The sequence below is a fragment of the Stylophora pistillata genome, chromosome 4, assembly GCF_964205215.1.
Source record: "Stylophora pistillata chromosome 4, jaStyPist1.2, whole genome shotgun sequence".
NCBI lineage: Eukaryota > Metazoa > Cnidaria > Anthozoa > Scleractinia > Pocilloporidae > Stylophora > Stylophora pistillata.
This window is the reverse complement of record NC_142522.1, coordinates 37,215,501-37,243,263: the sequence shown is the minus strand read 5'-3', so window position 1 is coordinate 37,243,263 and position 27,763 is coordinate 37,215,501. Positions and strand designations below refer to the sequence as shown.

The 27,763-nt window shown below is 38.9% G+C and overlaps 3 protein-coding genes across 10 annotated transcripts in view; 1 reads left to right on the top strand and 2 right to left on the bottom strand.

Moving 5' to 3' along the window:
• Positions 1–17,196, top strand: part of LOC111328835 (general transcription factor IIH subunit 2) — a 24,716-nt gene extending 7,520 nt beyond the window's left edge. For 2 of the 6 annotated variants that reach the window (XM_088758251.1, XM_022933364.2), the window contains 3 exons: positions 349–463; positions 1,039–1,084; positions 1,923–2,107. In XM_088758251.1, the coding sequence (XP_088614377.1) occupies positions 349–463; positions 1,039–1,084; positions 1,923–2,036 (275 nt within the window). In that variant the 3' untranslated portion in view covers positions 2,037–2,107. Of the gene's footprint in view, positions 1–348; positions 464–917; positions 1,085–1,922; positions 2,108–9,887; positions 10,149–17,059 lie in introns of those variants that run through there. The other 4 variants (XR_016000482.1, XM_088758253.1, XM_088758250.1 and 1 more) reach the window with 4 other exon arrangements.
• On the bottom strand, positions 2,283–5,828 carry LOC111328813 (uncharacterized). The gene has a single exon (XM_088758248.1). The coding sequence runs from the start codon at positions 5,805–5,807 to the stop codon at positions 2,475–2,477; it is 3,333 nt and encodes a 1,110-aa protein (XP_088614374.1). The 5' UTR covers positions 5,808–5,828; the 3' UTR covers positions 2,283–2,474.
• On the bottom strand, positions 8,360–27,763 carry LOC111328832 (long-chain-fatty-acid--CoA ligase ACSBG2). 3 transcript variants are annotated; one of them, XM_022933361.2, is made up of 20 exons: positions 27,607–27,763; positions 27,164–27,289; positions 21,105–21,484; positions 19,481–19,569; positions 17,996–18,116; positions 17,410–17,493; positions 17,166–17,267; positions 16,801–16,848; positions 16,117–16,218; positions 14,952–15,020; positions 14,300–14,358; positions 13,973–14,095; positions 13,584–13,635; positions 12,917–13,162; positions 12,388–12,504; positions 11,925–11,958; positions 11,563–11,702; positions 10,776–10,967; positions 10,174–10,228; positions 8,360–9,780 (listed from the first exon to the last, which is right to left on the bottom strand). In XM_022933361.2, exons 2-20 carry the CDS (start codon positions 27,252–27,254, stop codon positions 9,701–9,703), a joined length of 2,184 nt encoding a protein of 727 aa, XP_022789096.2. In that variant the 5' UTR covers positions 27,255–27,289; positions 27,607–27,763; the 3' UTR covers positions 8,360–9,700. The 3 variants fall into 3 exon arrangements, with proteins under 3 accessions (XP_022789096.2, XP_088614375.1, XP_022789095.2); XM_088758249.1 differs by lacking the exon at positions 27,607–27,763 and adding an exon at positions 27,369–27,483; XM_022933360.2 differs by lacking the exons at positions 27,164–27,289; positions 27,607–27,763 and having other exon boundaries at positions 21,105–21,683.

Sequence of the window (27,763 nt, the reverse complement as noted above, 5' to 3'; positions counted from 1 at the left end):
GGAGGTTACATGTCAAAAGATAAGATGACTCTCTTAGATATTGACGCAGAAAGGTAGCTATAGAGTAACAATATCTTGATGAATCAGTACGTATTTTTTGAGAAGTGAACCAACCAACGCTGATCTGACACTTTAGTTGGGACGCGGAAAGGTCTTTTTACCTTGTTGACACAATTTCAGGTCTTTGTCCTTCGCAGGGTAATTCAGTTCTGCTGGTGCAATGTGATCTGTTAAAGCTTATGTTTCTTCCACGGTAGTGATAAACGGACGTGAATAAGTCTTTGGACATTCGAGAATTGTTGGAATAATTGCTGGAATACTTATGGTAATGTGACTTGTGTTTTACAGGTTTAACGCTAGTGTCTGCGCCTCATTTGGCTCGTTCGTATCAGCACTTATTCCCGCTTCCTCAGTTCACTGAAACAGATTTGTCAACTCCTGTAGATGGACAGAGCTTACCCAGGTAAAATACACAGTAACCATATATGCGTCTGAGGGTTGAAAGAACAATGCGAACTTGAATAGATCAAAGCCTTCTTTAAATTCCGTACTTCGTATAGCGTTTAGATTGCTTCAAGGGTTGCAGTTCTGCAATCGATCTCGACTTGTTCGGCATTATGCATGACACGGTTATGACCTTTTTAACGAGTATTCAGTCGTTACTCGTTGCTATTTGTTAGTCAGTTAATGGACAAATACATTTTATGAGACGTTTGGATTTTTTCTTTTCTTGGAGTACAGCCCTTTTCGACCAAAGTAATCAAAACAGCCAATCAGGACAAAGATTACCAGTACAAAAAGCCTCTGAAAACTTGTTTGCATTTTTCTAAAAGAATCACAGAGCGTGGTAATGATGGAAGACTCTAGGCACACAACTGAAAATTACGTCTTTGTACTCACCAGATTTTTCTTTGCAGGACTGGGAATGAGACCAGAATTCAACCATCTTTTCAGAAATGTAAAATTATATGAATAATACAAGATTCTGTAATCACCTCGATGTTGTTTTAAGGTTTTTTTCTTTTTTAATCTGTATAGACAAAATCATTGTTTCGCCTGCCAAAGAGTGTTCACAGAACAAACGGTGAGCCAATTACAGATAGTCAACTGTTTTCCTTTTTGTTCGCGTGATTTGTTGTGATTGTGATCGTCGTCGTTGTAGTTTTTGTCATCCCGCTGAGTTATGTTTATGGTTTATCGTTTCGTATGTTTCTTTACCCTTTGATGTTGTTGATTATTGAATCATTAAACAGACCAGCATAGCGTTCTTTGATCTAAAACAAAGCCATAAGAGCTTCACTCCTTCCCCTCAGTTAAACGAGGAGGGAACAATAACGATTACAGTCGACCGGATTTCGTACTCTGTCGTTGTGCACAGAACTATGATACCATTTCAAAAAGAAGCAATGGTGTGGACGAGTGCGGTGATAAATCCTACTAGAGACATACGATTGATGTCCATGTGTTATTATACAGTAGTAAAAATATAACTTATGCAAAACTTTTCGCAAAATCGACTCAGGCGTGACTTATTAATAATGTACAATAACCAGAACAAAATGCACTGTAAAGAAAGATGTTAATGTCCTGTCTCGAGTCCCTAAGATGAATCGAACCCCAGACCTTCGTAGGGGCGCGGCCAAGATTTTTTAAAGGGAGGGGGGGGGGTTCACACACTGTGTCAAACAAAGGGTACTCACAAGTTTTCGGCATCTAAATATTGTAGGCTGGTTACTTATAAAAAGAAAAGGCTTGAAAAGGAAGAGAGGGGGTTCGCGGGCACCCCAACCCTCCTGGCCAGCCGTCACTAGGATCAAACGCACACTCTTTTCTAAGTGGAAATGATTTAGAAAATATTTTTGGAAACGACCGGTTTTTCTTTTTTTGACCGACATACGAGCAGTACGTTTGTTTCCTTGCAGGTATATTCTTGTCCTCAATGTACACAGTTCTTTTGTATGGAATGCGACATCTATATTCACGACTCCCTCCACAGCTGTCCCGGGTGTACTGCCTGCCCACAGGGGGAGGGCTAGAGGTTGTTTTGTTTTCCAAAAGAATTTGTGACAGTCGCAATGAATAAACAAACAAAACATTTTTCGTTTCATTTCTTTCATCTTGTTTGATTTTACATTGATGATGCAAAAGCGTGAGGCATATGTGTGATACGTCAATTACTTAATCGTCAATGTCTCTTAAAGAGACTAAATTGTCTTAAAGTTGCATGTTGCGGATTATTTCAAATCTTTCAATGAAATGTGAATCAAATCCTTTATCTAACATCGCACCTTCCTCTTCTCATGACTCTTTGTTCGTGCTTTAACATTTAGGCTTACATAAAAAAAAATTGGTGGGGTATTTGCGCGACATGAGCAAAATGTTACCGCCTTTGTTACTCTAAACTTCTTAAAATCTGCATGGTTGCTGAATATTGAAGCTTTTCAAAAAAGTCGTAGGAGAAAGCTTAAAAAATCCTAGATTTTTAACCCAAAAATTACACCAAAATCAAGAGTCACATCATCTCCAATCAGCATGAAGGGGGCCCACTGACTCACTCGGGAAAAGCCATTTCGTCTCATCCACTTCGTAGCCTGGTGAAGAGATTCACAAGCACTTGACCCACGTGCAAGGTGTGCGTAAAAGCATTTCATCAACTGCTCTGTTGCACTGTCTTCCAGGGCCCATAGTGCCACCAACACCGAACGTGCACCGGATCCCAAAAACGCCCGAGCAATGCCAACCACTCCCTCGGTTCTGAACTGTCCTTGTGCGCTGTGACAGCAACTAAGAACTACTAGTTTTGCTCGCAGCTTAACTTGTGATATGTCGGTCACTGATAACACAAAGTCTTCATCCCTTGGAGTATGGTGAATGGGACGGAGAGGTGCAAGTGCAATTTCTCCTCTGTCTGGGTTACCATGTGCTGCAAAATGTATCAAACTCACGGAATGGATCTTTTGAAGCACGGCCTGCCTGGTTGCTTGTTGTCCTATCAAAGGCTCAATGTTCAGCAGTCGCCCAATCATCTCAGCTTCCCTCCGTGCACATGGCAGCGGTGGTATTACTTTACGACGACCCTTGTAGATGACCTCACCAACTTCAGGATCACCAACAATCAGTGCACCGGTTTGACTGTGGTAATCATCTGGACTGTCCTGAATGAGTTTGAGAGTCGTCAACGATGGTGCGAAGCGAATCCGAAACATCTCTGATAAAAATTTCCCATTCTTTGCTTGTAAAGCTGCAAATGGAACCCGATACAACTGACGATCCGGAACGATGATGATGTTGGGCTCATCAAGGAAGTCAGCAACAGGAGCAATGATCATGTTGTAATACAGTGATAGCTTTGGGTCAGGCTCGTTGTTTTCATCCTCCTCTACAGGTCTAAAAGGAGCGAAACTACCTCCCTCAGGGGACGTATGGTCCTCACATGAATAGCGATCTTCATTGCTTCCTTTGGACAAAACGCCGAACTGTCGAAAGCTTTCAGCAAAAAACTCATCCCATGTTCTCAACAATCCGCCCTGCATTACATCAATGAATTCTCTTTCGTGGGTTTTGGAGACACAGTTTCCCTTTAAAATCCACAGAACCAAATTTTTAGGTGTATACGAGATGTAAAGGCAAGTGCAGTTGCTCTGTTTGTCCATGACATTTTCGATGCCGGTCCAGGACTGGAAACCAGTGGATGTTTGGTTTTCTAATGAGTACTGGGCTGACAATGTGTCGGTTAGGGCCCGGGCTCTACCAAGCTCTAAAATACCGAGTGCCTGATTATAGTCTTCCGCCAAACGAAACATTTCACTGAGAATCCAGTACGGGAAAACACACTGTTGGGCAAAACATATCTTAAACTGATCGTTGTCCCCAACAGCACCACGCAATTCCTCGCAATTCTGAATGTTTGTAAAAAGACATGCAAATGCGTCTAAAACAGCTCCATCCAAAATGGAAACCATAGTAAGTCTGCAAAGAGTTAAGAACTCTTGTTTACCGTCACGAATCTCTCTACTGATGGCAAGTGCGTTCTCAAGATATTCTTTCGCTTTGATGTTTTCACCAAGAGAAATGTATAAACTACCCAGCAGTTCATATTCTTTTGCTAATCCTTTCCTGTCCCCGATTTCTTCGCTGATTGACACAGCCTTCTCGAAGTATTCTTTCGCCGTTAGATGGTTGCCAATAATACGATGAATGCTTCCAATCCTGGTGCAAGATCTTGCTTCTCCCAGTCTGTAACGAAGTAGTTTTGATATCAGGAGTGTTTTTTGATAATTTTCGTCAGCTTTCCTGTATTTGCCAAGATTGAAAAACCCATCTCCTACATTCATGTAAGACGTGGCCACGCCTATTTTGTCACCAATTTCTCTTCGTATCCCCACGTCTTTTTCCAAATAATATTGTGCATCGACATATTCTCCAAGAGAATAAAACAGAGCACCAAGGTTCCCATAAGACGAAGCTTCACCTCTTCTATTTCCCATTTCCTTATGGATTGTTAGCGCATTCTCGTAGTAATCCCTTGCCTTTACATATTCACCCAAATGTTTAAACACAGTTCCAAGGTTTCCTTTACATATTGCCTCTTCTTTCCTAGCGCCGATTTCTTGAGCGATTGCAAGTGCTTTTTCATAGTGATCCTTTGCCTTGAAATACTCACCTTGGTATTGGAACAAAGTTCCAGAGTTCAAGTAGGACGAAGCTTCCCCTCTTCTGTTCCCGAGTTTTCGCCTGATTGCGACAGCTTTTCCGTAATAAGCTTCTGCCTCGCTATAATCACCCACACTTTTTAACAAAGTTCCTAAACCCTCGAAAGAATTAGCCTCACCATTGATGTCACCAATTTCTTGTTGGATTCTAATCGCATTTTCGTAATTATCTTTAGCCTTTGCATAGTCACCAATATGTTGAAACACATTACCTTGGCTCACATAACATGCTGCCTCTCCTTTTTTGTTTCCGATTTCTTGTTCTATTGAAAGTGCTTTCTGGTAATAATCTTGTGCCTTACGATATTTGCCAAGATGCTGGAACACATTTCCTAGATTTCCATAACATTTTGCTTTGCCCAATTTGTCACCCGTTTGTTCTTTGATTTCAATCGCTTTTTCAAAATAATCTCTAGCCTTGGCATTTTCACCCAAAGCTAGAAAGACATTTCCTAGGTTGCAATAAGATGATGCCTCTCCATTCCTGTTACCAATATCTCGACTGATTTTCAGGCATTTTTCGTGATAATCCTTTGCCTCTTGATATTGACCAAGACGCTGTAAAACGGTTCCAATGTTTCCGTAGCAAGTCGCTTCTCCTTTTCTTTCATCAGCTTTTTGATACATCGCAAGAGCCTTAGCAAGACATTCTCTAGCTCTAGCATTTTCACCAATAGATAGAAAAACATTTCCAAGGTTCACGTAAGTCAAGGCTTTACCTTTTTGGTCACCAATTTCGTGTTTGATTGCGAGTGACTTTTCGTGATGCTCTTTTGCCTTGTTATATTCACCAATTCCCTCCAACACTATGCCTAGGTTTTCATAAGAACTCGCTTCTATATCCTTGTCGCCTGTTTCTTTTGTGATAGAAAGTGCTTCTTCGAGATACTCTTTCGCCTTCATGTATTTACCAAGAGACTGAAACATGGCCCCGAGGTTGGAGTAATTTCTGGCTTGTCCAGTTTTGTCACCCTCTTGCATTCTGATCTTCAGTGCATTCTCGAACAATACCGTCGCTTTGACGTATTCACCGAGAGAGTGCAGGACAATTCCTAGTCTCTCGTAACAAAAGGCTTCTTCGCTACTGGCACCCATTTCATTATTGATTTCTGCTGCCTTTTGAAAGAGTTCTTCTGCATCAACTAGTTTCCCATGGCTTTCGCAGAGTTCGGCTAGTGTTAGGAGCAGGTTACCTTCTAAAGATTTCTCGCCATAGTCGTGAAGTGTGTCAAGAAACCTCTTTCCATATTCGATTACACTCGAGTCGTCAGAGGTGAGACAATAGATATCAAATATGGCCAGATGCGGAGCCATGTACCATTTGAGGATTCTGTGTACGACTCCTTTGTTGTGATTGAAAACCAAGCATTTCTTACAAAATCCACCGACATGTAGAACTCGACAGGTTTTGAGAAAGAAACTGACGACGATGAGGCCAATTAAGACAGCCTGGATGACCTCGCCTGTGTCGTTCATGTCACGAGCTTCTACGAGAATAAAGACATGATTGAAAATACGAGGGTAAGCATCCATTGCTATTTACATCGTTTTTTCCTTTCAGTCGGTTCGTGGTTGTTATTCTTGCAATCTGATTAGTTTTAGCGGTGAACGAAATCGTCCTATCCGGCAGGAATTGTTCAGAGGGGCCTCTTTTGTTCAACAAATAAGCGCAAATCGATTAAAATACGCAGCCAAGTTGACCCCTAATTTACCTCTCTGATATGTCCAAGTTAAACACGCGCATGTTTTGCATCATTTCTTCGAGCTCCATATAGAGGAGCAAGAGAAAATGAGAGCAGTCAACAAGTGTCCACTCCTATATTTTAAATCGACGAATAAGGACTTCACTATTCCACCAATATTATTTTATTTTCTATCCTTTTTGAAGACTTAAAAGGAAGCAATAGCTAACTTGTAAGGCTTCTTTTTCACAAGTTAATAAATCAAGAATACGCGAGTAAACCCTGGTGCGTTTTGTCTCCTGGGTGTCCTTTTGTTTTGAAAAAACCTTATCCAAAGTTTAAAAGCTTTGGAGTATTAAACGAAGAACAAGGATGCTGACTAATGCACCGAACCTGAAATTTACGGGATGAACGTCACAAGATTTTGATTTCAGTTTCTTCGACATGAAAAAGTTCCAGTCCGATAATGTTAAAAAGGCTGATAGTTTCGAAAGAAACTGTTTGGGGCTGCGTCGGTGGGAGTAACGAAATAATTTGGATATATCAACGAAGTTGAAATGGTAAACTGGCCACCGTAACGATTACAAAAGCTGACGTTTCGAGCGTTAGCCTTTCGTCGGAGCGAATGTGTTAAAACTGAGGCACAGGATATCAGATAATAAGTATACGCACAAAAAAAAGACCAAATTGAAGTAGAAAGAAAATTGACCAAAAACCTACGAGGAAGATTAAGAATGGAAAAGAATAGCGCATATTTGCACTTGCAGAAACGTTTTTGGTGAGATTATACGTCTCGACCGCATCAGTACTAAGTGAAAAAAATAAGCTCGCCGCAATTGTGTCAGTTGTATGAACGAAATGCAGAGCCAGCCTCCTTCATCACACTGAAAAAATTTGGTTAAGAGAAGCAGAGGACGACTTTCACTCTTAACTACACAATACTGATAACAGCGCTCTGATGAAAAATGAAAAAAAAAAAAAAAAAATTAAACAAAATAGCAACAAAAACAAAATTTATACCCACCGCTAAATATTTTTTGGGACGAGGAGACCGGTTTTCACTATTGCTCAAATAGTGCTTTACTGCGAAGGATCGTGCACATATACGTTTCATAACCGCAGTTCATACATATGTTTCATATGTTTGTTGTTGTTCAGAAAGTTTATCTTTCATTTTTGATGCTGATGGTGCGAGTTAAACTATCAGCCTTTCTAAATAAGGATCTTTTGGTTTCGGTCGAAACTCTATCGATTAAAAGAAAAACATTTCAAGTTATCACTTTAGCCTCATACCCTCGCGAGACTCCTGGTTCGCTCAGCTATCTCCCGCGTCAATAAAAGGAACGGAAAGGCTTTACATCCTTCCTTCCATCACTACTGAAAGGTATTTCAATCACTCAAAAACGGAATCCTTCACTACTGAAAGGTGTTTCTTTCGATCACTCGAAAGCAGAAATCTTCTAAACGGTTGAGTTACTGGTTACGCGCACTTTCATTGAAAAGAATACACAAAATTTCTCTCGAGTCTTACGCGATGAAATGAGCCGGAGCTGAAAAAAGCAACTGAGCCCGGCGAACGGCCAGCGAGACGTAAGATAGAAACAATCAGAGAGGAAAGGAATAAAGAGGAAAAACAGCGGCAAATGTTAAAATTCTTCTTATCGGCGGAGTAACTTCGGGTGACCGAGTCTTGGTCGTGACGTACAGACCAACACACCTTCCATAGTCTAAAAGTCCAATATGGAAACCATTTATGTATTCTCTGACCAACAAAATATCTGATATGCTCAACAGTTCGTGGCTTTAAAAAGTCAAGCCCAAAACGTTTGATCATTCCGTCCGGCCATTTAGATGCGATGCACCACTTGCGTCTGCTTTCTTGCCCCGTACTGTTTGTTGCCTACTCTGTGCGTTCCGTTGCCCTAATATGGTAAAACGACGCAATAGTGGAATGATAAATGCATATTACTGTTATTATTCTGTCGGGCGATTTTATTTGAAATTGATTAATGACCCATTATTTCGACTATACTTAAATCAATACAAAGTGTGATTACATAAACACCACCATATCACTAATACTCAACTACTGCACATAACTAAAATAGATCGGTAAAACTAGATGGAGTAGGAATAGCTAATAATTGCAGGATACCTACTGAGTTGGCTTCCGCGCTATTAATAATACAGATCTCTCGATAACACAGATCTCTAGGTTTTTACCTTTAGCTCCCATGATTTGACTCGTAATTCTCCTTTCCGGCTGTGAAACATTCTTTAGTGGATATATTAAGAGAATTTGGTGTTCTATCAAGCTATACTCTATGGGTGATAATTTAGTCTACCTTCATTAACTTTATTCTTGATAATGTACGAAGTTTTTGTTAGAGTAAATTACAATTGAATCCTATCTGGGAGCTAGAGGATGAGGGACAATTTTTTCTACGCCTAAACTACTAAATTAATCAGATTTATCTCATCAAACGCAAAGACAGAGAAACTGCCCCCAGCGAAGAATGTAAAACTGAAAACCCGCTCCAGCCATCGTTGTATTTACGGGAGGAGGATTCTGTTTGACCTCAACGGAAGAAATTCTTTCTTGCAGCTTACGAAGGCCAGTTTCGAGGCACATTGAGACTTACAGTTACATTGAAATTAAACACAAAAGTTTTTACGATTAGTTTTGCAAAAATGCACAATTTCTTGTGAATGTACCAAACTAGCTTATCACCGTACAGTTGCCGCAATAAATACAAAAATTAAGGGAATTAACAGCGACAATGTTAAATTTATAAACAGTTCTCAAAGACCCTTAGCATAGCCTGCTTTGCAAGCTCCCTTGGTTTGACGGTGGGATAGGGGCGTCAAGGGAATGCAGGGGGGGGGTGAGAAGAGGGGTAAGGAATGCAGGGGGGTGACAAGAGGGGAGAGAGGACCCTCCACGTTTACACTCGAGCTGCATTTAAGTGCAAACTTGACGTGTTGATCATAACTTACTACCTGACTAAATTACATAGTAAGCACTAACTTACTGTGAATTATGTTTCTTTGTATCATTCATCTCCCTAGAGTTAACTGTACTCACTTTGAAGATTTCCACTTTTCCCTCTACGCCGTTATGATTGGATCTCTTTTACTAAAGAAACTGATCCCTTGTTGTCCCTCAATAGACAAAAAATAGGCCTAACAAAGGTCAAAACTACCATTAAAATAGGGTTTGACGTTGTATAACGTCAAAATCATACACAGTTGCCACTATAATCTGTTATACCATTTATCTACACTAGATTCATTAGGGGTTTAATTTTAAGCTTCTTCGTAGAAACCGTCGATCTCATCTTTGAACATTTTGCACACAATCGGCCGCCTCAGCTTGAGAGTGGGACCTGTTATAAAACAGCAATAGAACATTAGTGTAAACAAATCAATCAGATAAATCACCTATGATATTACTGCGTCTCTTTCAATGCCATCTTCCTCGTTACGTTCGCAGGCGAATCTCAAAATTTTCCGAACAGTTACAGGCGTCATCAGGATCCAAATTCTCCAGTTACTAAACATACTGAGCTCTAAGACAGACGAGTACTGCGAACCACGAAAATTATAAATTATGGACTATAGCCTGCATGAAACTCAAACTTTCTACAGAAATGGCCAACAAACAAAAGCGTGGTCAGCATATCGGAGAGTTTGCTCTCAGATCTTTGGAGTGAAAGAGCAAAGAGAGGTAAATTCAGAACAGAGTAAACCATTCCTAGTGATTAAAACACATATCTTACCTAACTCCCCGCCTGGAAGGGAAAAGTCCTTTTCCAAGATGCTCCACTTCTGCACCTGTAAGAGACGGTATATTTTAAAATCAGAGTTTCTATCAAACCGGACAGAATCTGTTTACACAAGCGCAAAAGGACTTGAGACAGCAGCCTAAAATGAACAATTTAAAGGGATTCGAAGTAATTATATTTGACTATACTTTGAGTCATGCTTTATAACTGTCGGAATGACTGAAGGGACCCAGTTTCACCCTTTAAACCCCAATATCAGAATGCATATTCTCCATACTGTTCTCTATACATTTCGTAGTGTGCTGACAAGGAGAATTTGTTTAACAATCGAGAGCTCCTGTTGTTGGCGATCATTTCGTCTATTCTGGTGACCTTTTAGTTTAATTCTGAGGCGGTATGAAAGGGAGAAATTACACGCTAGTTACTTTTAGGAGTCAACGGCTTAATTGAAGTAGATGACAACAGATTAAATGTAGTACACTGTCCTATGCACCGCCATCTTTTCTCAAAATCAAATATAGTTTCTAAAACTCTCATCCAAACTCTGAATTGCACGAAGAGCTCTACCTTTGCACATACACTTTGCCGCTCCATACCTTTTGAGCTCTCGACGTGGCCTTGGCATTGGCTCGATCAATTCCCTCTTGAATCGCTTTCATTACTTTCTCGTCTTTGGTCGACAGAATTTCGGAAACAGTTTTTGCGTCACTGCCGATAGACTTGCAGTACTTGAGGGCAACATCAGTGAGATTGTCGGAAGGTTCGCCGGTTTCTACGTCAACAACGACCTGATTGTAAAATACAAAATGCATGAAAAAAAGTTAATTTCTATTGATAGGTATATTAAAGTCACACACTGGTGATTGCTCATACTGAATCTGGAAGCTATTCAGTCCAACTAAATTAGTTCAATCAAATGACATTTGCTGTAATGTCAGAATGCCATGAGTTTTCCATTCTTCACTGTGCCATGCGTTTCGGTCCCCTTTCCTCCCGCTTCAATTCTCTGTCAGAAGAGTAATTCACCCTTCAAGCCGCTTTACTCCTCCAAGTGAACCTTCCAATTCGGGACTGCATTGGTTTCGCTTTACTTCGCTCTGTGATTGGTCAAGAATCCCGTGGCGCGCTACCCATCCGACCAATCAGATGCACGCCTAAAACCAATCGCAACTTAGTAACTCGCCTTTTCCCGCGCTTTATTCACTGACACCTTGGATATTTTTTCCTTTGCTCTGATTGGTCGCTTTCATAACTTTGGCATCGGTTTGAACGTTTGCCTCCTCAATTTCCATTTGTCATGGATTTACACCCTTAGTGATTAACATGGCACTCGAGAGGTTAAGTTCCACTATGTTAAGATCCAATAAACATCAATCTGTTTACCTTGAGCGTCAGAAAGCAAGAAAGGAACTTCCTCTTGTCTCCAATTACCATCACGTTGCTGATTAGAGGAACCTCCTCTTTGATAGCATCCTCGATTGGGACTGGGGGAATATTTTCACCGCCAGCCGTGATAATGAGCTCTGCGGGGAAAAAATGAGGAAAAAATTGTTTGAAGATGGAACCTCTGCTGGCGTGCAGTACAAGCATCACTTCCCATTTTTTACAAGGGAGAAGAGGTAGCGCTAAGGGCGAAGGGCCTAATAGTAATACTACTACTAATAATAATAATAATAACAAAAAACAATAATAGTAATAATAATAAAGACTTATTAAAATTCAGCCCAGTAGGAGGTATAAATTACCTTTGATTCGTCCAGTAATGTACAGTTGCCCGGCCTAAAGAGAAAAGAAGGGAGGGTCGACATTAGAAAATAACGGTGTGTGAAAAGGAGTAGAATTAAGATCGCAAAAATAGTAAAAAGTGGTCCTTGATCCCGCCTCCCCATTGCAGAATGGTGAAAGGTGAACTTTCGTTCAATCAAAAGTATTCTGTTAAGCGAACAAAGGGCTGGGAAGACGACAATGTGCATGGAACAAAGTTTCCTTTACCATTAAGTTCTAGTATATTCTTAAAATATCTAACAGCTGATTCCATTTGCGAACATCATTACCAAAGTGAAAATATGGAAAGCAAAAAGGACCTCACGATCTTCAGTTTCAAGTCACATGCCTACTTGCTTACTAATACAGTGTCACTCTTTTTTAACCTAATGTGCATAAAGTTCCAAAGTCACGGTTGTTTCTCGATTCAATGAAGAAACCAACCTCGTCAATTTTTCCGATATCTCCGGAGTGAAGCCATCCTTCTTCATCCAAAGTTTCGTGAGTCTTCTCCTCGTTCTTCAAGTACCCCATGAAAACATGACGTCCCCTGAGGCACACCTGGTAACGAAAACGGAAAAATGTCAGGGGAAAAACATCAATCGTAACAAGAAAATCGTTTCTAGTAGTTGGAAATAAATTCCTCTGTGAAATTTAGCCTGGGAAACACAAACTAAAAGATTTCATTAACCGCGACCGCAGACCGGAATGACATTAGCTCAAAGCTTGATTGTCACTAATTGGTCCGACTAAATTAGCGGTAAATCACCCCACGTGTTCATTGTATCCGCGATTTTTTCCCTCATCAAGTCCTTGTTTTAAGGTTGGACGTTTTTTGTACAATATTGAACACAGAAGGTGCCCAAGATGGAGCACGACGGAACAAAGTAAACTTGTTAAACGTCGCAAAAGACGTGTAAAATCGCCGGTGTCGCCGACTCATAACACTCCACCCTAAAGTATTTAAGCTCACCTCGCCATTTCCTTCCTCGTCTGGCTCGATGATTTTAACCTCCACTCCGTCAAAAGCCACACCGCAGCTTCCAGCCTTGACGTGGCCAGGGATGGAGATGGTTGTGGGACCAGTACTCTCGCTCATGCCGAACAGCTCGAACAGAGGAATGTTAATACTCTGAAAGTAACGAATGGTTTCCAGGGTAACAGGAGCGGCACCGACTACACATAACCTGCACCTGTCTAGTCCCAGGGCTAGGCGGATCTGATTGGTGAAAAAAAAAGATATAGTGAACAGTAAGATTTTTCAGCTTAAAACATTGTTACATTGTAGAGCATAAAAGTGAAGAGGAAGAACAGAAAAATCAACTATTTCTACGGGCTAAAATCAGAGGAAACGTTTGGCATGCAGTAGGGACAATTATTTTTTTTTTGTGAGTGTAAAGGAGCTGCATCTTCCCCAAAAGTTTTTAGCTTTTCTTTTTCTAAGTTTTCAATGGGAATCTTGTCCCTCCTTTATTTGTGGGTTTTTTTTTCCATCTCCTTTGATGTACTTCTTTCCTTAAATGTCTCATATTATTTCCACATCCTCAGATATGACAAGATGTGACAAATGAAGCACTTTACGAGCTGGGCTTAACGCAAGGGTCAACATTTTTTTTCACAAGTAGCAATCTATAAAGTACCTTTTTCAGCACCAGGTTATTGGCTACAGTCCAACCAAAAGGAACATGCCGACTGAAAGTAAAAAAAAAAAATGTCATCCACTTTTTGAAAGAACACAAACCTACAGTGTGACAACACTGATAATACTTGACCTATGCTTGAAAAAAACAATTGAATTTACGGAAATATCGCTGTTACATGTACATACTGAAAGCATTGCAGTTAGCCTAAGAGAGACACTCTTAAATTACTTAGTGAATAATTCTTTGTGACAGACAAAGGGAAACCATCTTCAAAACCCCTTAATGGTGAATGCAAATGTATACAATGAGCAAGTCCAAGCCGTATACCTGTCATCAAAGTTTTTATATCAAGGTCATACTATACACACACAAAAATGTGTACATACCCATTTTCAAGGTTTATGTTTCCTTGCAGCGCCACACCCTTAGCCCAGTTAGCCACCTTCCTCTTCAAACCAGTCACTGTTTGTCCAATTTCTTTCATTTTTTCCATGATCTTTTCATACACTCTGTTGGAGAAAATAATATTTAGGCCACTTTTATCTTCATGTATTATTCCTTCTCACCCACCAAAACTTTTTCATCCACATCAAACTGACCTATAGTAATCAAGAATTCAGTTTTGTCACCACTAAGCCATTTTTTAGAGATGGCCTATCAAAAGGTGGATCTGTACCAACAGTACTTCACATTCTTTGATTTATCTGACTAACCTTGGGACTCCAAAAATCAAAGTTGGCCTGACTTCTCGTAAGGTCTGTGAGAGTGTGCCCTGAAGAATTACATATTCAAAAGCATTGTCACAATACTTAAAAGCATTTTTACAATGCAAGCAGGCACATATCAACATTAGTTAGTGAACAGCACAGAAGTTTTAAATTCCTGTCATCTGGTTATCTAAAATACAATCACAGAAATCAAATTTTTCTCTGCAATTTGTCTCCTGATGTAACATGCTTGCCTTATCACACAAAATTTTTGCATTTTTAGTTGAAACTACAATTTACACAATTTACAGGTATACCTCTAATTTTGAGTGTGTGACAAGAAACCAATCACCTACCAACACACATTATTACTGACCTTTCCAACCCAATTTTTTGGTGCTGAAGAGAGAATTAATCTCTCAAGGGAAGGAACATATTGCATCACAAGATCAATAAAAGCTACACAGGAGTAGAAAATACTGGTATAGTAGGATTCTTGCCAGCACAAACCCTTTTATATTCAAAGAATAAAATACTTGCAACAAGTAACAGCCCTACACAGTAAAATAAGTGTAGAAATATAATATGCTTAGGACAACCTACTTTAAAAGAAATCATATTTACTTCCCAACTACTAAAACGTAGGGTTTAGATTTACCTTCAGTGCATCTGGCTGTGCAAACCACACAGTACCGACAGCATAAATTGGCATAAAAATATCCAACATCTGAAAATATAACAATAATTACTTAATTTATATAAAAATAAATAAATGTTTTCATGTACTTTGACATGTTGAATTTAACATTTAGTTGAACAATTGACATGTAAAATGTTACTGCTGCTGTTTTGAGTACAATTTTTAGTTTGAACCTGGAATTAACTGTTCAAGATTGAATGGATTGTCTTCCTACAATGAACTCTATTAACATATTTTATTACACAACTCAGACAGTCAAAGGGCCAATAACTAAAATCAACCAATCAATATGCTCTATTGCCAGTCAATATTCTCTCAGTATTGGACCGGGCACTTTCCCGAATGGTCCCGAATGATACCGCACTTGTGTCCCTTTGAACTTCAGTCGTATAAAAAGTCTCTTATTAACCAAGCTTGCTGCACTCGGTCCGTACTGTCAAGACCTCGGGCCAATATTCTCCCAGTACGTCCCTCGCACTTGGTTAATAAGATATATTTAATATTCCTGCTACTCTTTTTCATCTATTGTTCAATATCTAAGATCATATAGTTTGATCACGCGCGTCAGAGAACTGTTGCCAGTGGTAGTGCCTGACATTTAAATATTAACCTTCACAGAAGTCAACACCAGATCGAGTCAAATGAAGAGTTTTTTGTCAAGAGTTTTTTGTCAGTCAAGTCGTTTCTGTAAACTGACTGGTCAGTTTTGCAGTGATGTAATTGGCTGATTGGTCAGTATTGCAATGATGTAATTGGATGTTTGTCAGTTTTGCAGTGATATAATTGGCTGATTGGTCAGTACTGTAGTGTTATAATTGGCTGACTGGTCAATTTTTTTGCAGTGATGTGATTGGCTGATTGGTCACTTTTGCAAAGATATAATTGGCTGATTGGCCAGTTTTGCAGTGATGTAATTGGCTGTAAGACTTGCGCATGACAAGCTTGTTATGATTTAGTTTCCCACAAGATTTAGGTCATTATGTATGAATTGTTTGTTGTAGGAATGTTCTGAATGAGTCAAATAGAGCTGGTGGTGGTTGACATCTGTTGAAGGGAGTCTCTCTGTTCTCCATTTGTTAAGTTAGTGTTCAATCCAAATTTATTAATTATGCCATAACATTACCTGCGCAGCAATGTGACTGAGTGGAAGGTAGCTGATAACTTGTTCTATGCCCTTCTCTCCAACACCCACAAACCTGGAAGCTGCCTCTGCTGTCCATGTTAACTGAGAAAAAATATTGAACAAAATCAACTCTGCCACAAGTAGTGAAGCTACAGAACAATCACAGCACTTGGGAAAGAAACCCTAATCCTTGGATTACTGTTGGATCAGTTATCTCTACATTTATCCCGTCATCACACTGTATTTCAACATCACAACCTCACAACACTTGTTTACCATTCTTACAGTCAGTCCTGAATCTTACTATCTGGGAAAACTAAGCTGTGCTTTGTCATGCTGACAACAGTCTAACTTCATGCCTTACATGTGTATTATTTCTTTTCATGCTTCTTTCTTTACTTATTTTTTTATTTGGTTTAAGAGACCCACAGTAGAGTAATTTTTTTTTTTTCACCTTTGCCAACTGTGCATATTCTGTAGCTTTATTGTACAACATTTAATTTTTTACCATACCATTATATACTTGTCAACATCACAGCCAAAATCTCACAAAAGAACCCTCTTGTAACTCCAGCAAACATTTCTCTTAATTCAATTCTGATGTAAAGGGAAAAGAAAAACCCTATTCCTAGCCATACAAGGAAACAATGTTAAAAAATAAAATTGTAAAACAACTATACTTACATTATCATGTGACAGCATGACACCTTTGGGGTTTCCAGTGGTTCCAGACTGCACAAGTAATAAAATAAATGCATTTTATAATGCCAGCCACAGATAAATAACCCAGAGGGTTGTAAAGAAAGATGTCATTTCTGTGCCTGTGGCATGGCTTAACAAAAAGAAAAATCAGTGCTCAATCCAGTTCTGAATTGCTGAGGATTTGAGGACAAACTAAAGGTTCATAAAAAGCAAATCTTCTTAAATTATTTTCTCTTTTCAGCCATAGCAGGACTACAGTTTCAAACAGAACCTGCCACTTCAATTAATTTCCTGCTAAACAGTTTGTGAGACATCAGAGAGTCAAGAAAAAGAAAATTGAAACTTACAGTATACACAAGAGTGCAGCATTTGTTCGGCACCAGCTCATTCATTCTCTCTTGGAGGGTTTCATCCGGAACATCTTTCCCTGCTTCCATGAATTCCTTCCACTAAAAAATGAAAAGAAAAGTGTACATGAATCGCACCTTTACCAATAAAGCAAGGAACTAATGACCATGACATCCTCTCATCTACACCCTTAATTAATAAAATACATTTAACTCAGAAATTATCAAAAGACATTTAACTTACTGTGTACACATTAGATGGTTTTTCCCCTTCAATCTCGCCAATGTACTGAACCACAGCTTTCAGATGGGGAAGTTTGTCCCAGATCTAATTTGGACAAAGAACATCATAAATTAGAGCAGCTATTACTTGCTAAAGGAGATTTGAGTTTCTTGAGGACAAAGAAAATGTTAGATCTTTTTTTTTTGTTCTGCTACCTTTGTCAGAGGGGTGAACCCTTTTGGTGAAAAGAGATAATACTGTTAAGAGGGGGTGAAGTGACAGTATATATATTTATTACACGACTCGGGTAGTCAGAGGGCCAATAACTAAAATCAACCAATCAAAATGTGCTATTGCTGGTCAATATTCTCTCAGTATCGGACCGGGCACTGTTCCGAATGGTACCGCACTTGTGTCCCTTTGAACTTCAGTTGTATAATAAATCTCTTATTAACCAAGCTTGCTCGGGACCGTACTGATATTCTCCCAGTACATCCCTCGCGCTTGGTTAATAAGATATACATACATCTGTAACTTAACATACCACACAAACATAAGCTACCAGCCTGTGAGTCAATTAATTCAAATGCGAACCAGTTGTACACACCTGAAGTATTTTATGCAGTTGATGTTTGTTCTCAACAACTATGACATTAGCTTCACAATTCTCGGCAACGTAATGGCATGCTTCAGGAGAATTTGTGGCATAAATCCCTACAGCCAGACCTCTGTGAAATCAAAAATATAGTTTATAACATGCAGCTAAGCCCATGACAATTACAATCTTTCTAACTATTATAAAAAGACTAGAATGATCTTCCGAAAGAGTAAAGAGAACTCAGCTCCCTATTTAGTTTAAATATTTTAGATTCAATTTAAAAATTTTAGATTTAGAAATGAAGGAGCATAACTGTGCTTCTCATTAGTTGGTATATATCTTTTATGTTTATATATAAATGTTATGTAATAAACACCTGTTTTCAAAAACATTGCAAAAATGAAAATATATTAAATATAGATGCCTTTTCTCATAAAAAGAGACCCTCAAGTAGATGAGAAGGGTATATGTATTTGATATTACATTTTACAATTGCCATGTTTTTTAAAATGGTTGTATTTTTATCCATATAATATGATTCTTCCTTTATTCTGTTATTTAGCTGTAGAACTGATATGTTTTTTATCAACTAAAGAAGCTCTTGATTGTTAAAACAAATTCTCTTTGTCATTGCCTAAGGAAATAAATATGTAAATGGAGAATATGCCTACTAATATAAGGGTGTAGTGGTTTAAAGGCATAAGATGTAGACAAGTGATTATTTCACCCACAAAATTTATTCAAAAATATTTTTGTAAGGACAGCACTCAGTCAGTACATTTTAATATTTGCCTTTTCTTTGTTATAACCAAGCATATACTTTAGTAACGTGTTGATAATGTTGTTATATACAATTTACAATGCTACTTAGGGATTTGTCTCTTTCCGACCATTGCCATGGCATCCCAATTCGTGTTTGGATGTTATCCAAGGTATGTTGATAACCTGTCTAGACAATTCCTTGAGAAGGTACAGTAGTTGTACACGTGTCGATAGAGATGGAAAATAACAAACTTTTTTTTTAGGTAAATTGCTGTGAATTGCAACCTGGGCTTTCATCACCCACAACAACTTCACTGAAGTTTCAAACCCTTTAATTAACCCTCAGGAGTGACCAAAACATCATTTCCCCTTACCACAACAAGACTATATCAACTGAGTACACAAGTGATCAGATTAGAGAACGATATCAATCAGGGATTTAATAATTGATCTAATACCAAATTTTTTCAAGTATGAATCATATGGCAAACAGTAAAGAAAATTACTAAATGAGATCTTTGAAGTTAAATGGTTTAAAATAAATTTAAGGGTTTGTCATCCTATTTAGACCCCTTCTGTTTAGTGTATTAACCCAAACCAAGATGGCAGTGAGACATCTTGTAATAATCATTGTGGCAGCAAATGTTCCAACTCCTGCATTCACAAACAGCTATCACTTCAAATTGTTCATGAATAATGACATCACTCCTTTCCTTACGATTACACTCTTACCCTGCAAAAATGGCCCCCAAATCTGAGATGAGCCACTCTGGAGAGTTGAATCCAATGATCCCTACTCCATGAAAACGTTCCAAGCCAAGCTGTTGGTAAATGAATTGAGCATAAATTTTATGAACTGCAGTGTTTCCTATCATGATCAAGGGAGTTGCACAACCTGTCTCAAACACCATGCACAACAATCCTAACCATGGTACAACTAAATCAGCAGAGTTCTCCATTCAGACAACAATGGGTAAAATTTACTTCCAGCTGTACTTCTCATTACCTTCTCAAACTGGTTGAAATTCTTTAAAACTCAATGGGTAAAAGGAATGCTGTACTGGTTTGAAACTTTGCTTCATTCTTACGCTTAAAATGATAGGGGAGAGCAGTGCATCAGATTCAGTTCAACTTATATTTTAACTGCCACTCAGCCACAAAAATCTAACATGTTATATTTTGGACACTTGATGATGCAGCACAGTGTCAAGAAAATGTCAAAAAAGTACCAGAAAAAAAAGGACAAACCTGGGTTACCATCCATGTTAACTTAAATCAAATCTAAGTATGTTACACCATGTTCAGAACTGCAGCAAGATTTTCTCATAATCCCAGGCTAAATCAATGCGTACAGCTCTTTGCAGAAAACAATGGTGAAATGGAAAGGATGCAAATAAACTGGTATAATATTTTGGTTGTTAAGGCTAACCAAATATACAAGAACATTATATAGTAAAGATCAAGGGTATGACTGGAAGATATGATGAGTGGATACTAAAAACAATTTATTTAGATAACAATAACAGTTTGTTTAAACCCATATACTACTCTAGTTCATTGCTGTGGCTGAAAGAAAACAAACCACAGCCGTGATTAACCTAGTCAAAGAACCTGCGCAAGCAGGCAGTCTAGACAGTATTTTCCACACGTAATTTAAACCACTTTTCAATATTTCATGAGGATGTTAACAAGCGAATTGGCTTAGAGGTTTCCATGTCTTACTTTATTTTGTCAGGCTTTCGTTATCTTTGCACCACCAAAACAAAGTCCAATTTCAATATATTGCTAAACTGTTTTAAAAGACCAAATAAGCTAAACATGTAAAATACTTCTCAACAGGCTAAGACAAATTTGATACCCGCAAATACAAGATTAGGGGAAGCAAATTCCTCCGGAACATAACCACACCGATATAAAATCATATAAAGAGTGCGAAAGTCAAAACTCTTGCTGCATTGCACGGTTTTGCAATAAAAACGAAGCTTTGTAAACAAAACGAAATTTCACAACAATATTCGATGTAAACAAAACAATATTCCTAGATCAATTAAATTCTCCTACTAAACGTAAACAATTCTCGAGAAACTCAGCTAGCCAGAACTAAGTAAGATATAAAACTGTAATCTCTGGACTTTGATACCTCGATTATTCGGATCAATTCTAGCAGACACTTTTGCCATTCATATGAAACGAAGTTAAACAAACTCATTCTTCTCAACCACAACGACGTTGCTGTTCGACAAAAATACAACTTGACATATTGCGTACTTAAAGTTTCGCACACGAATTACACTTTTCAAAAGGCAGTTATTGCGTTAGAAACTCAACAGTAATAAAAGGGAAGAGTTTCACAAACCTTTAAGAATGACTTAGCGGCCGCTTGTATAGATTCGTAATACTCGGCGTAGGTCCACTTCACCCATTCGTCGTTACGCTTAACTGCAAGGGCTGTTCTCGTCGGAGCATGACGCACAGCTCGTTGGACACTCTGAACGACGGTAACTGGGGTACGACTTGTGCTTCCAGTCGATCCCAATAACAGCTTTACAGCACCTTCTGCTTGTACCGTCCACGTCGACTCGGTAGGAGCGAGTTTCACAATTTCCTCATCCCCAATCGGGCTCTTAGCGTCGCCATTTTGATGACCGTTCATGTGTCCCTCGATTTCGTTCCCGTTTGGCTGGACTTCCTTGTCAGAACTGCCACCTCCTTCTCCTTTAGCTGCTGTTTCCTCCCCTGTGTAATGCACGGAACCGTTAACAATCTGACCGTCTTTCGTTTTCGACTCGTTTAAGTTCAAGACTATATCGCTGGGCTGAGCGATTTTGATGCCGTTTTCGTCGGCGCTCTGGGCATTATTTGACTCAGCCATGTGATTTATGTAAAGGAGGTAGAGGTATGACTTAAGCTGCTCAGTGAGACACGACCAAACCAGCTGAAAATAGTACAAATTTCACGGAAGAAAACCTCGTGTAACCTTTCTACGCAACACAATGATATTTACTCCAGGCGCGTGTATGACGTAATGAGAAGATTAAAAATGATCCCAAACTCTATTTACGTCCCACAAACAAGATAAAAATGGAAAATTTCCCACAGGAATCTTCGCGGAAAAAAGGAAATTATCTAAGCTGGCAGCGAAAGCGACTAGAAAAATATTAAAGTGTTGAAAAATGGTTTTAAAATGAGAAATGTACTATTGGAATACTACGCAGGGGCGTTAAAGGAGGCGTGCGGGAGTTGTGGAAGAGCAAACCAATCAAATTCAGTGTGCGTAGTCCATATTATTTTTCCTTCGACACCTGCCACACACCTTACGTCACTGAGTGTGGAAAAAAAAAAAAAACATGACACCCTAACTAGCGAAGGAACGGCATCACGATGTTAATGATTGTGTAAAAAAAAAAAAAATTACAAAAATTTGAGAACCTAGAGTTAAGCTTGTGTTCCAGTTGTTGTTTTCTGGTTGAAATAAAAATTATGCTTTGTACCTGTCCCTGGATTTTGATCGGTTCACATCTTAATGTCAGAGTTCTGTTGTGAATAATCACGTACTTGTCATGGTGGATAGGAATAAAGCAGTCTGAAGTCTAAAGTCTAGTCATATTGTTAAAATAGCGATTACCAAAGTACTTCGTCTAAAGTCAAAAATTGTTTAAATTCATTATAATGCGAAAAAGCGAGTGATTGCGGACTTAGCATGCCTTGTCAAAACAAATTATTTCGGGAAACAAATCGAAGAAAAGCATTGCACGCTTTGATCGAGAGCTCTCCATCATAAGAGATCTGATAAACCGAGGGAATTTTAAGATACCTTTTATCCCCCCCGGGGATACCACGTTGGGAAAAATTGCGTCAAAGGCCGGAAAACGGAAATAGTAAAGCGAAAACTACTTAAAGAATCGATTTCTCGCAAGTTTGTTTGTTTGTTACTCTGTCAGTTTGTTTCTTCATTTGTTTAGTTTCGTTTCGTTTTGTTTTGTGCTTGTTAGGGGGGACGTTTGTTTCAAATCTTCGCAGGTGTACGTTTTATAGGAAATTTTGAAAATCATACGAACAAGAGGTATTTAGGTTACGATCGTTGCAGGGGGAATAACACGGAAATGATACTGTGTACGATCGATCAACAGTTACTCATTAAGGAAACGACACATGTAGTATCATGATGTTCAAAGGTTATGCCCTCTGCAAGAGTCGATGTAAGCCGGGGGTCGTTTTTACTAGATTGTTCCAGCCATCTAGGACTGCGCCAAGAAGCCTTTCTTTAGTAGCAGATTTACAAGATTTAGTATATTCTAGCTAGTAGATCTAGTACCATAGTTTTGTTGACACAGTAAAAATATTTGTACAGAGGAGAATGGAGACAAAATTTAGTCTGATGGCTGCGGGGCGCAGTGTGGAAAAAGCCACTGATTGATTTTTATAAGAACAAGACAAAAGGCCTTTTACCGCGTGCAACTCAACTGATCTGTTATTTCATTTGATAGAAATGAAGTTTAAAGACCCCGTGTAGCTCAGATAAGGTAGTTCCTCCGCAAAATTTGCCGCAGGCCACGTTCGCTTGTCGTGAGCTGCATACAGTTAAGCTATACATCGGATTGAATAACAAGTCATACATCGGATTGAAAAGTCCGAATGATCAGCTCATGGTAGGAAAATGGTGCTTCGTATTTTCTGGATGACATCAGTCACCGAATAATAGTCATACACGAGAGAAAATAATTTATGATCTTGCTGGTGGGCGGTTCAAATCTTTAACAAATGAAATTCCTTCAGAGTAAATTTTCAGGCCACCACTTGAAACATTAGAAAATCTTCTTTAAAAAAAAAAGGAAACAGAATGTAATGTCTTCCACTGCGGATTTTTTTCATCACATTTTCCTTACTTAATTGGATTTTTTGGATTGTGCTATAATTTTTCAACAGCAGTGGGAAAGGACAAAACATTGACAGACAAACAGAAAATAGTGACACCTAGCTTGTTTAATTTTGCTCTTCCACAGTTGAGCTGGGGTTATGAAAAACGAGTTATTTAATCGAAGGGATAGGTACCTTTTTTTACATAATGACACAAAATAGCCGTGAAAACAGGAAATATAGAGACCACAAACGATACAAAGTCTACTGTAGTGGAACACTGAACAAGCTATCCCGAGTCGATTTCAAAGGGCCGAGTATTAGAATGTCACCTTGAATATTCAAGCTGTGTCGCGTTGAAAATTCTCCTAGATACATGTAATAGCCGACCGAGAGATTAAAAACATGCCAGTGGTTAATGCCAATTTATGAAAAAAGCAATCTATGATATATATATCTTAACAGGGGCACTAAAAAGCTGATCCTTTGCAGCGAGAGAGCGCTACAGAAAATCAAAAGAGAAAAAAAAAAAAAAAAAAAACAGCCCAAATCGAAGGTGTGGACGAGTGGCTCGCTGCGGTAGAGCTTATCCCGGTTGGACGGGATAATTGTTGGCGACAATTGGTCTCTTTGACTGCTTATCTTAATCGCGTCTACCGTAACTGGAATAGACCTAATAGCTTTCCAGTTAATAATTTTCTGCGTTCCAACACTTTTATCTTCTCTCTTGGCACATTAACCTTTTTCGTAGCCTGACTCTTCCTTTGATGGTAACACGTCATGGGTTTACTCCATGTTTGTACATAACATAATGAGAGTCAACCATGCAAAATAAAGTCCGAGTAACTACTGCATAACTTGAGGTGCGTTAGCTATCTGTTGGGAGCAAGAAAAACAGGAAATATTGCCCAACAATTGGGTATCATTTGCCTCCTAGCCATCAGGCTTCCGTTGTTCGAGGGGTGAGTTGCGCCATCCAGTGTAAAAGTCTCTATCCGATCGGAATAAGGAGATTACATTTTGTCAACACTTATCCGTTGAAGAGCGATTTATCCGGTGGATAGTGTCATCTGCCCTACGCAACTGGGCCCAGGTGATCTCAGATCGGTTACCTCGATTTTGAGTCAATTCAGCGTGCGATAAGAACACTGGATATTAATTAAAGGTCGCGACTCAGAGATAAAATCGTGGTACTAAGTCAAGAACTTGGAATGGTAAGACACGCACAGAAATCAAGACTTAAAGAGACCTTTAAAATTTGACGAAAACTTTTCATAAATCTCACTTTTTGACAATCGTCCGTCTCTACCGTTGCAAGAGATCCGCAGTCAACGATTTGTTATCCTATTTCCGTTGGAGTTATTTATGAACCAGAAAATCTGAGAGAATTCAATACCTGACGTCAGCGATAGCTAATACTGCTCAGTAAAGAGAGAGAAAAAAAATTTAAATGGCAGAATTTTTCTTAGCAGTTAGTGTGTGAATGTTTTTTGAACCGCTATCAATCATTTTCTCTCGCCGTTATTATTTTAGAAGTTAAAAGTAATCAGTAAGTGGCAGAATAAGTTTTTCCTATGTTGTGGTTTCTTAGGCATAGAACACGTCCGATACAGATCACAAAAAAGTAAGTATCCTTATACTAACTGGAATGTACATTATTTGAAATACATTTTGTAAAAAAAAAACCTAACCAAAATAAAAAGCCTTTGAGGCTCAATGCATGCAAAAGATGGTTTTAGGTAAGTAGCTATAATGAATGTGTCAGTTCTGTAACATAAGCGTTCTTAGAATATAGCTTCAACCTAACTTCTGGTTTAATGGAGGAAATCGCGTAAAAATTTTAAGAACAAGTCGTAAAATATGTAGGTATTGTACCAGTCTCTGGCAAAAATATCGTAGTATAGATATTAATAGTAAGCATAGTATTGTGGCGATCTGCTCTGCAGATAACACATAGATATCGCACGCAATGTTATTCTTCCTAATGAGAAAAATAAATAAGATGAGGGTGATCATCGCTGTAATAAACTACAACTTAAAGAGGAAATGAAAATAAGGCCCTGAAAAAATTCTGGCCTACACGGAAGTTGATTCCATATCCTCTGCGATACAGATGTATTGCTCTATCAACTAAGCTTCATTTTAATTTGAACTGATACTTCAACAAAGTTGAAAGAGTAAATTGGCTACCGTTACGATTATAAAAGCGGACGTTTCGAGCGTTAGCCCTTCGTCGGAGCGAATGACGAAGGGCTAACGCTCGAAACGTCAGCTTTTATAATCGTAACGGTGGCCAATTTACTATTTCAACTTTGTTAATACATTCAAATTATTTCGTTACACCCACCGACGCAGCCCAAAACAGTTTCTTTAGAAACTATCAGCCTTTAAGCTTCATTTTGTTGATTCGAAATAAACCCGTGTAGAGAAAGATGTTTTTCGTCTAGCCACAAGCGTGGTACAAAGAAAAAGTGAATTCCCGCGAGGAATCGAACCGCAGACCTCAGACCCTCGCATTCCGCGCATTCCGCGCTCCGATGCTCTACCCTCAAGCAACAGAGACCCTATGGTGAGCAAGGCTCAATCACTAATGCAGTGATGAATGAACGACAATTAATATGCGAATATCAATAATAATGACGAAATAATAATAATTATTGTTATTTTGACAATGGCAATAATGATAATAACGGTGATAATAATCGTGATGATAACAATTATAATAGTATCATGATGAATTAAAAAAAACAGCGCCTACTCTTTTTACGGGTGTAAATGTTCTGTTGTTTGTGTAATTAACACCACAGTTTGATCCGTGGTCTCTCAGTCCTGAAAGTTGGCAATTTAAGTAGAAGTTCCACCACGAAAGGGGAAGAAAAGTTCCTGTCTCTCCAGTTTCTTTGAACAGTATGAAACATATGTGCGCGATTATGTGAAAAGGGCGGGCGAATGCGCACGGTGATCGCGTGTTCGTGGGGAACACGCGGAGGACGAGACATGCGCGCGTGAACTGACGTTAAGCGACAGCTATGCAAATGAAAATCCAAGCATTAAATTTTAGGTTCTAAACCAAAGATTCGTTCAACCGATGAAAGCAAATGCTGAAGAAAGTCACGTTAAAAATCACACTTAATTTCGGTCGTTGCAGGTCGATGAAATAGGTGGCTGAGAGACAAATGATAAACAAAGAGCCAGACATTATTTCCGTGAGGTTCACACAAGTTTGGCAAATCGACGAAATATCAAACACACACTGAATTGGAAAAAATTTTAAATAAATAATCAGTCATCGATCACGTAGTGAATTCTGAGGTTATGGTTCACTGATTCGTTGTCGACTCGTTTTGTAGACACGGACAGAACGGCAACGCAATAACCGTCAGCATCTACGGATTCTAATATGTTACAACAAATATTTGACTGTCTACCACACAGTCGTACAAGCGTTTTGTCCTTCGTTTCAATTTGGCCAGGAAAACTATTCCATGAAATCAGGATTCGATAGTTTATGACCATTCCTGCGTCATTAGCCAGAATGTTTGAGTTTACGAAACTCACCTCCGTTGCGTAACTTTTCCTGTTCTCCAGTTACATCACAGCGTGCGCCATTCAGCGCTGGGTTTACGACATCGCTGCCATTCGAAGTCATAGTCCTGACGCTTGAAGTTTTCTCTCTATATGTTCCTACAATTCAGCAAAGGCTAAACTGAGCTATACAATTACAAATGAAGTGATAAGCTGACGGCATAATTTAAAGACAAACTTTATAAAGTGTTGGATGTGTTTCCAAATTCCGTAATCCTGTCCTCGAGGTGGCTGATATTTAGCGGGTGTCATGAAATCACGAGTTCTTGAATCGTGGGCAAAAAACTATAAAACGCTTCCTAGAGCAATTGAATTAAGACACAAAAGATGATTGGTGCGAAATGCACATACCGCTTCAATGGCGATCAACTGAATATACAAATTTCCATTTTGTTATTGAGAATATCAATACGTACCTGAGTAATCGTCACATACACTTTGATCTCTATGACTAGGTCGAGTTATATATCACTCTTTGGTAGCAGATTTAGTTATTTATAAAGAAAACAATTCAAGGTATGTATGTCCTTATATTGCCAAAGGTGTTAGTAATGAGTACAAGCACAGAGAAGG

Coding starts and splice junctions, on each gene's coding strand:
- LOC111328813 (XM_088758248.1), bottom strand. CDS start 5,807: ATGGGTGCCAGTAGCGAAGAAGCCTTTTGTTACGAGAGACTAGGAATT.
- LOC111328832 (XM_022933360.2), bottom strand. CDS start 21,620: ATGGCTGAGTCAAATAATGCCCAGAGCGCCGACGAAAACGGCATCAAA. Junction 16,849..17,165: donor GCTGCACTCTTGTGTATACT/GTAAGTTTCAAT, acceptor TTACTTGTGCAG/TCTGGAACCACTGGAAACCC. Junction 14,359..14,951: donor CACAGCCAGATGCACTGAAG/GTAAATCTAAAC, acceptor GTAATTCTTCAG/GGCACACTCTCACAGACCTT.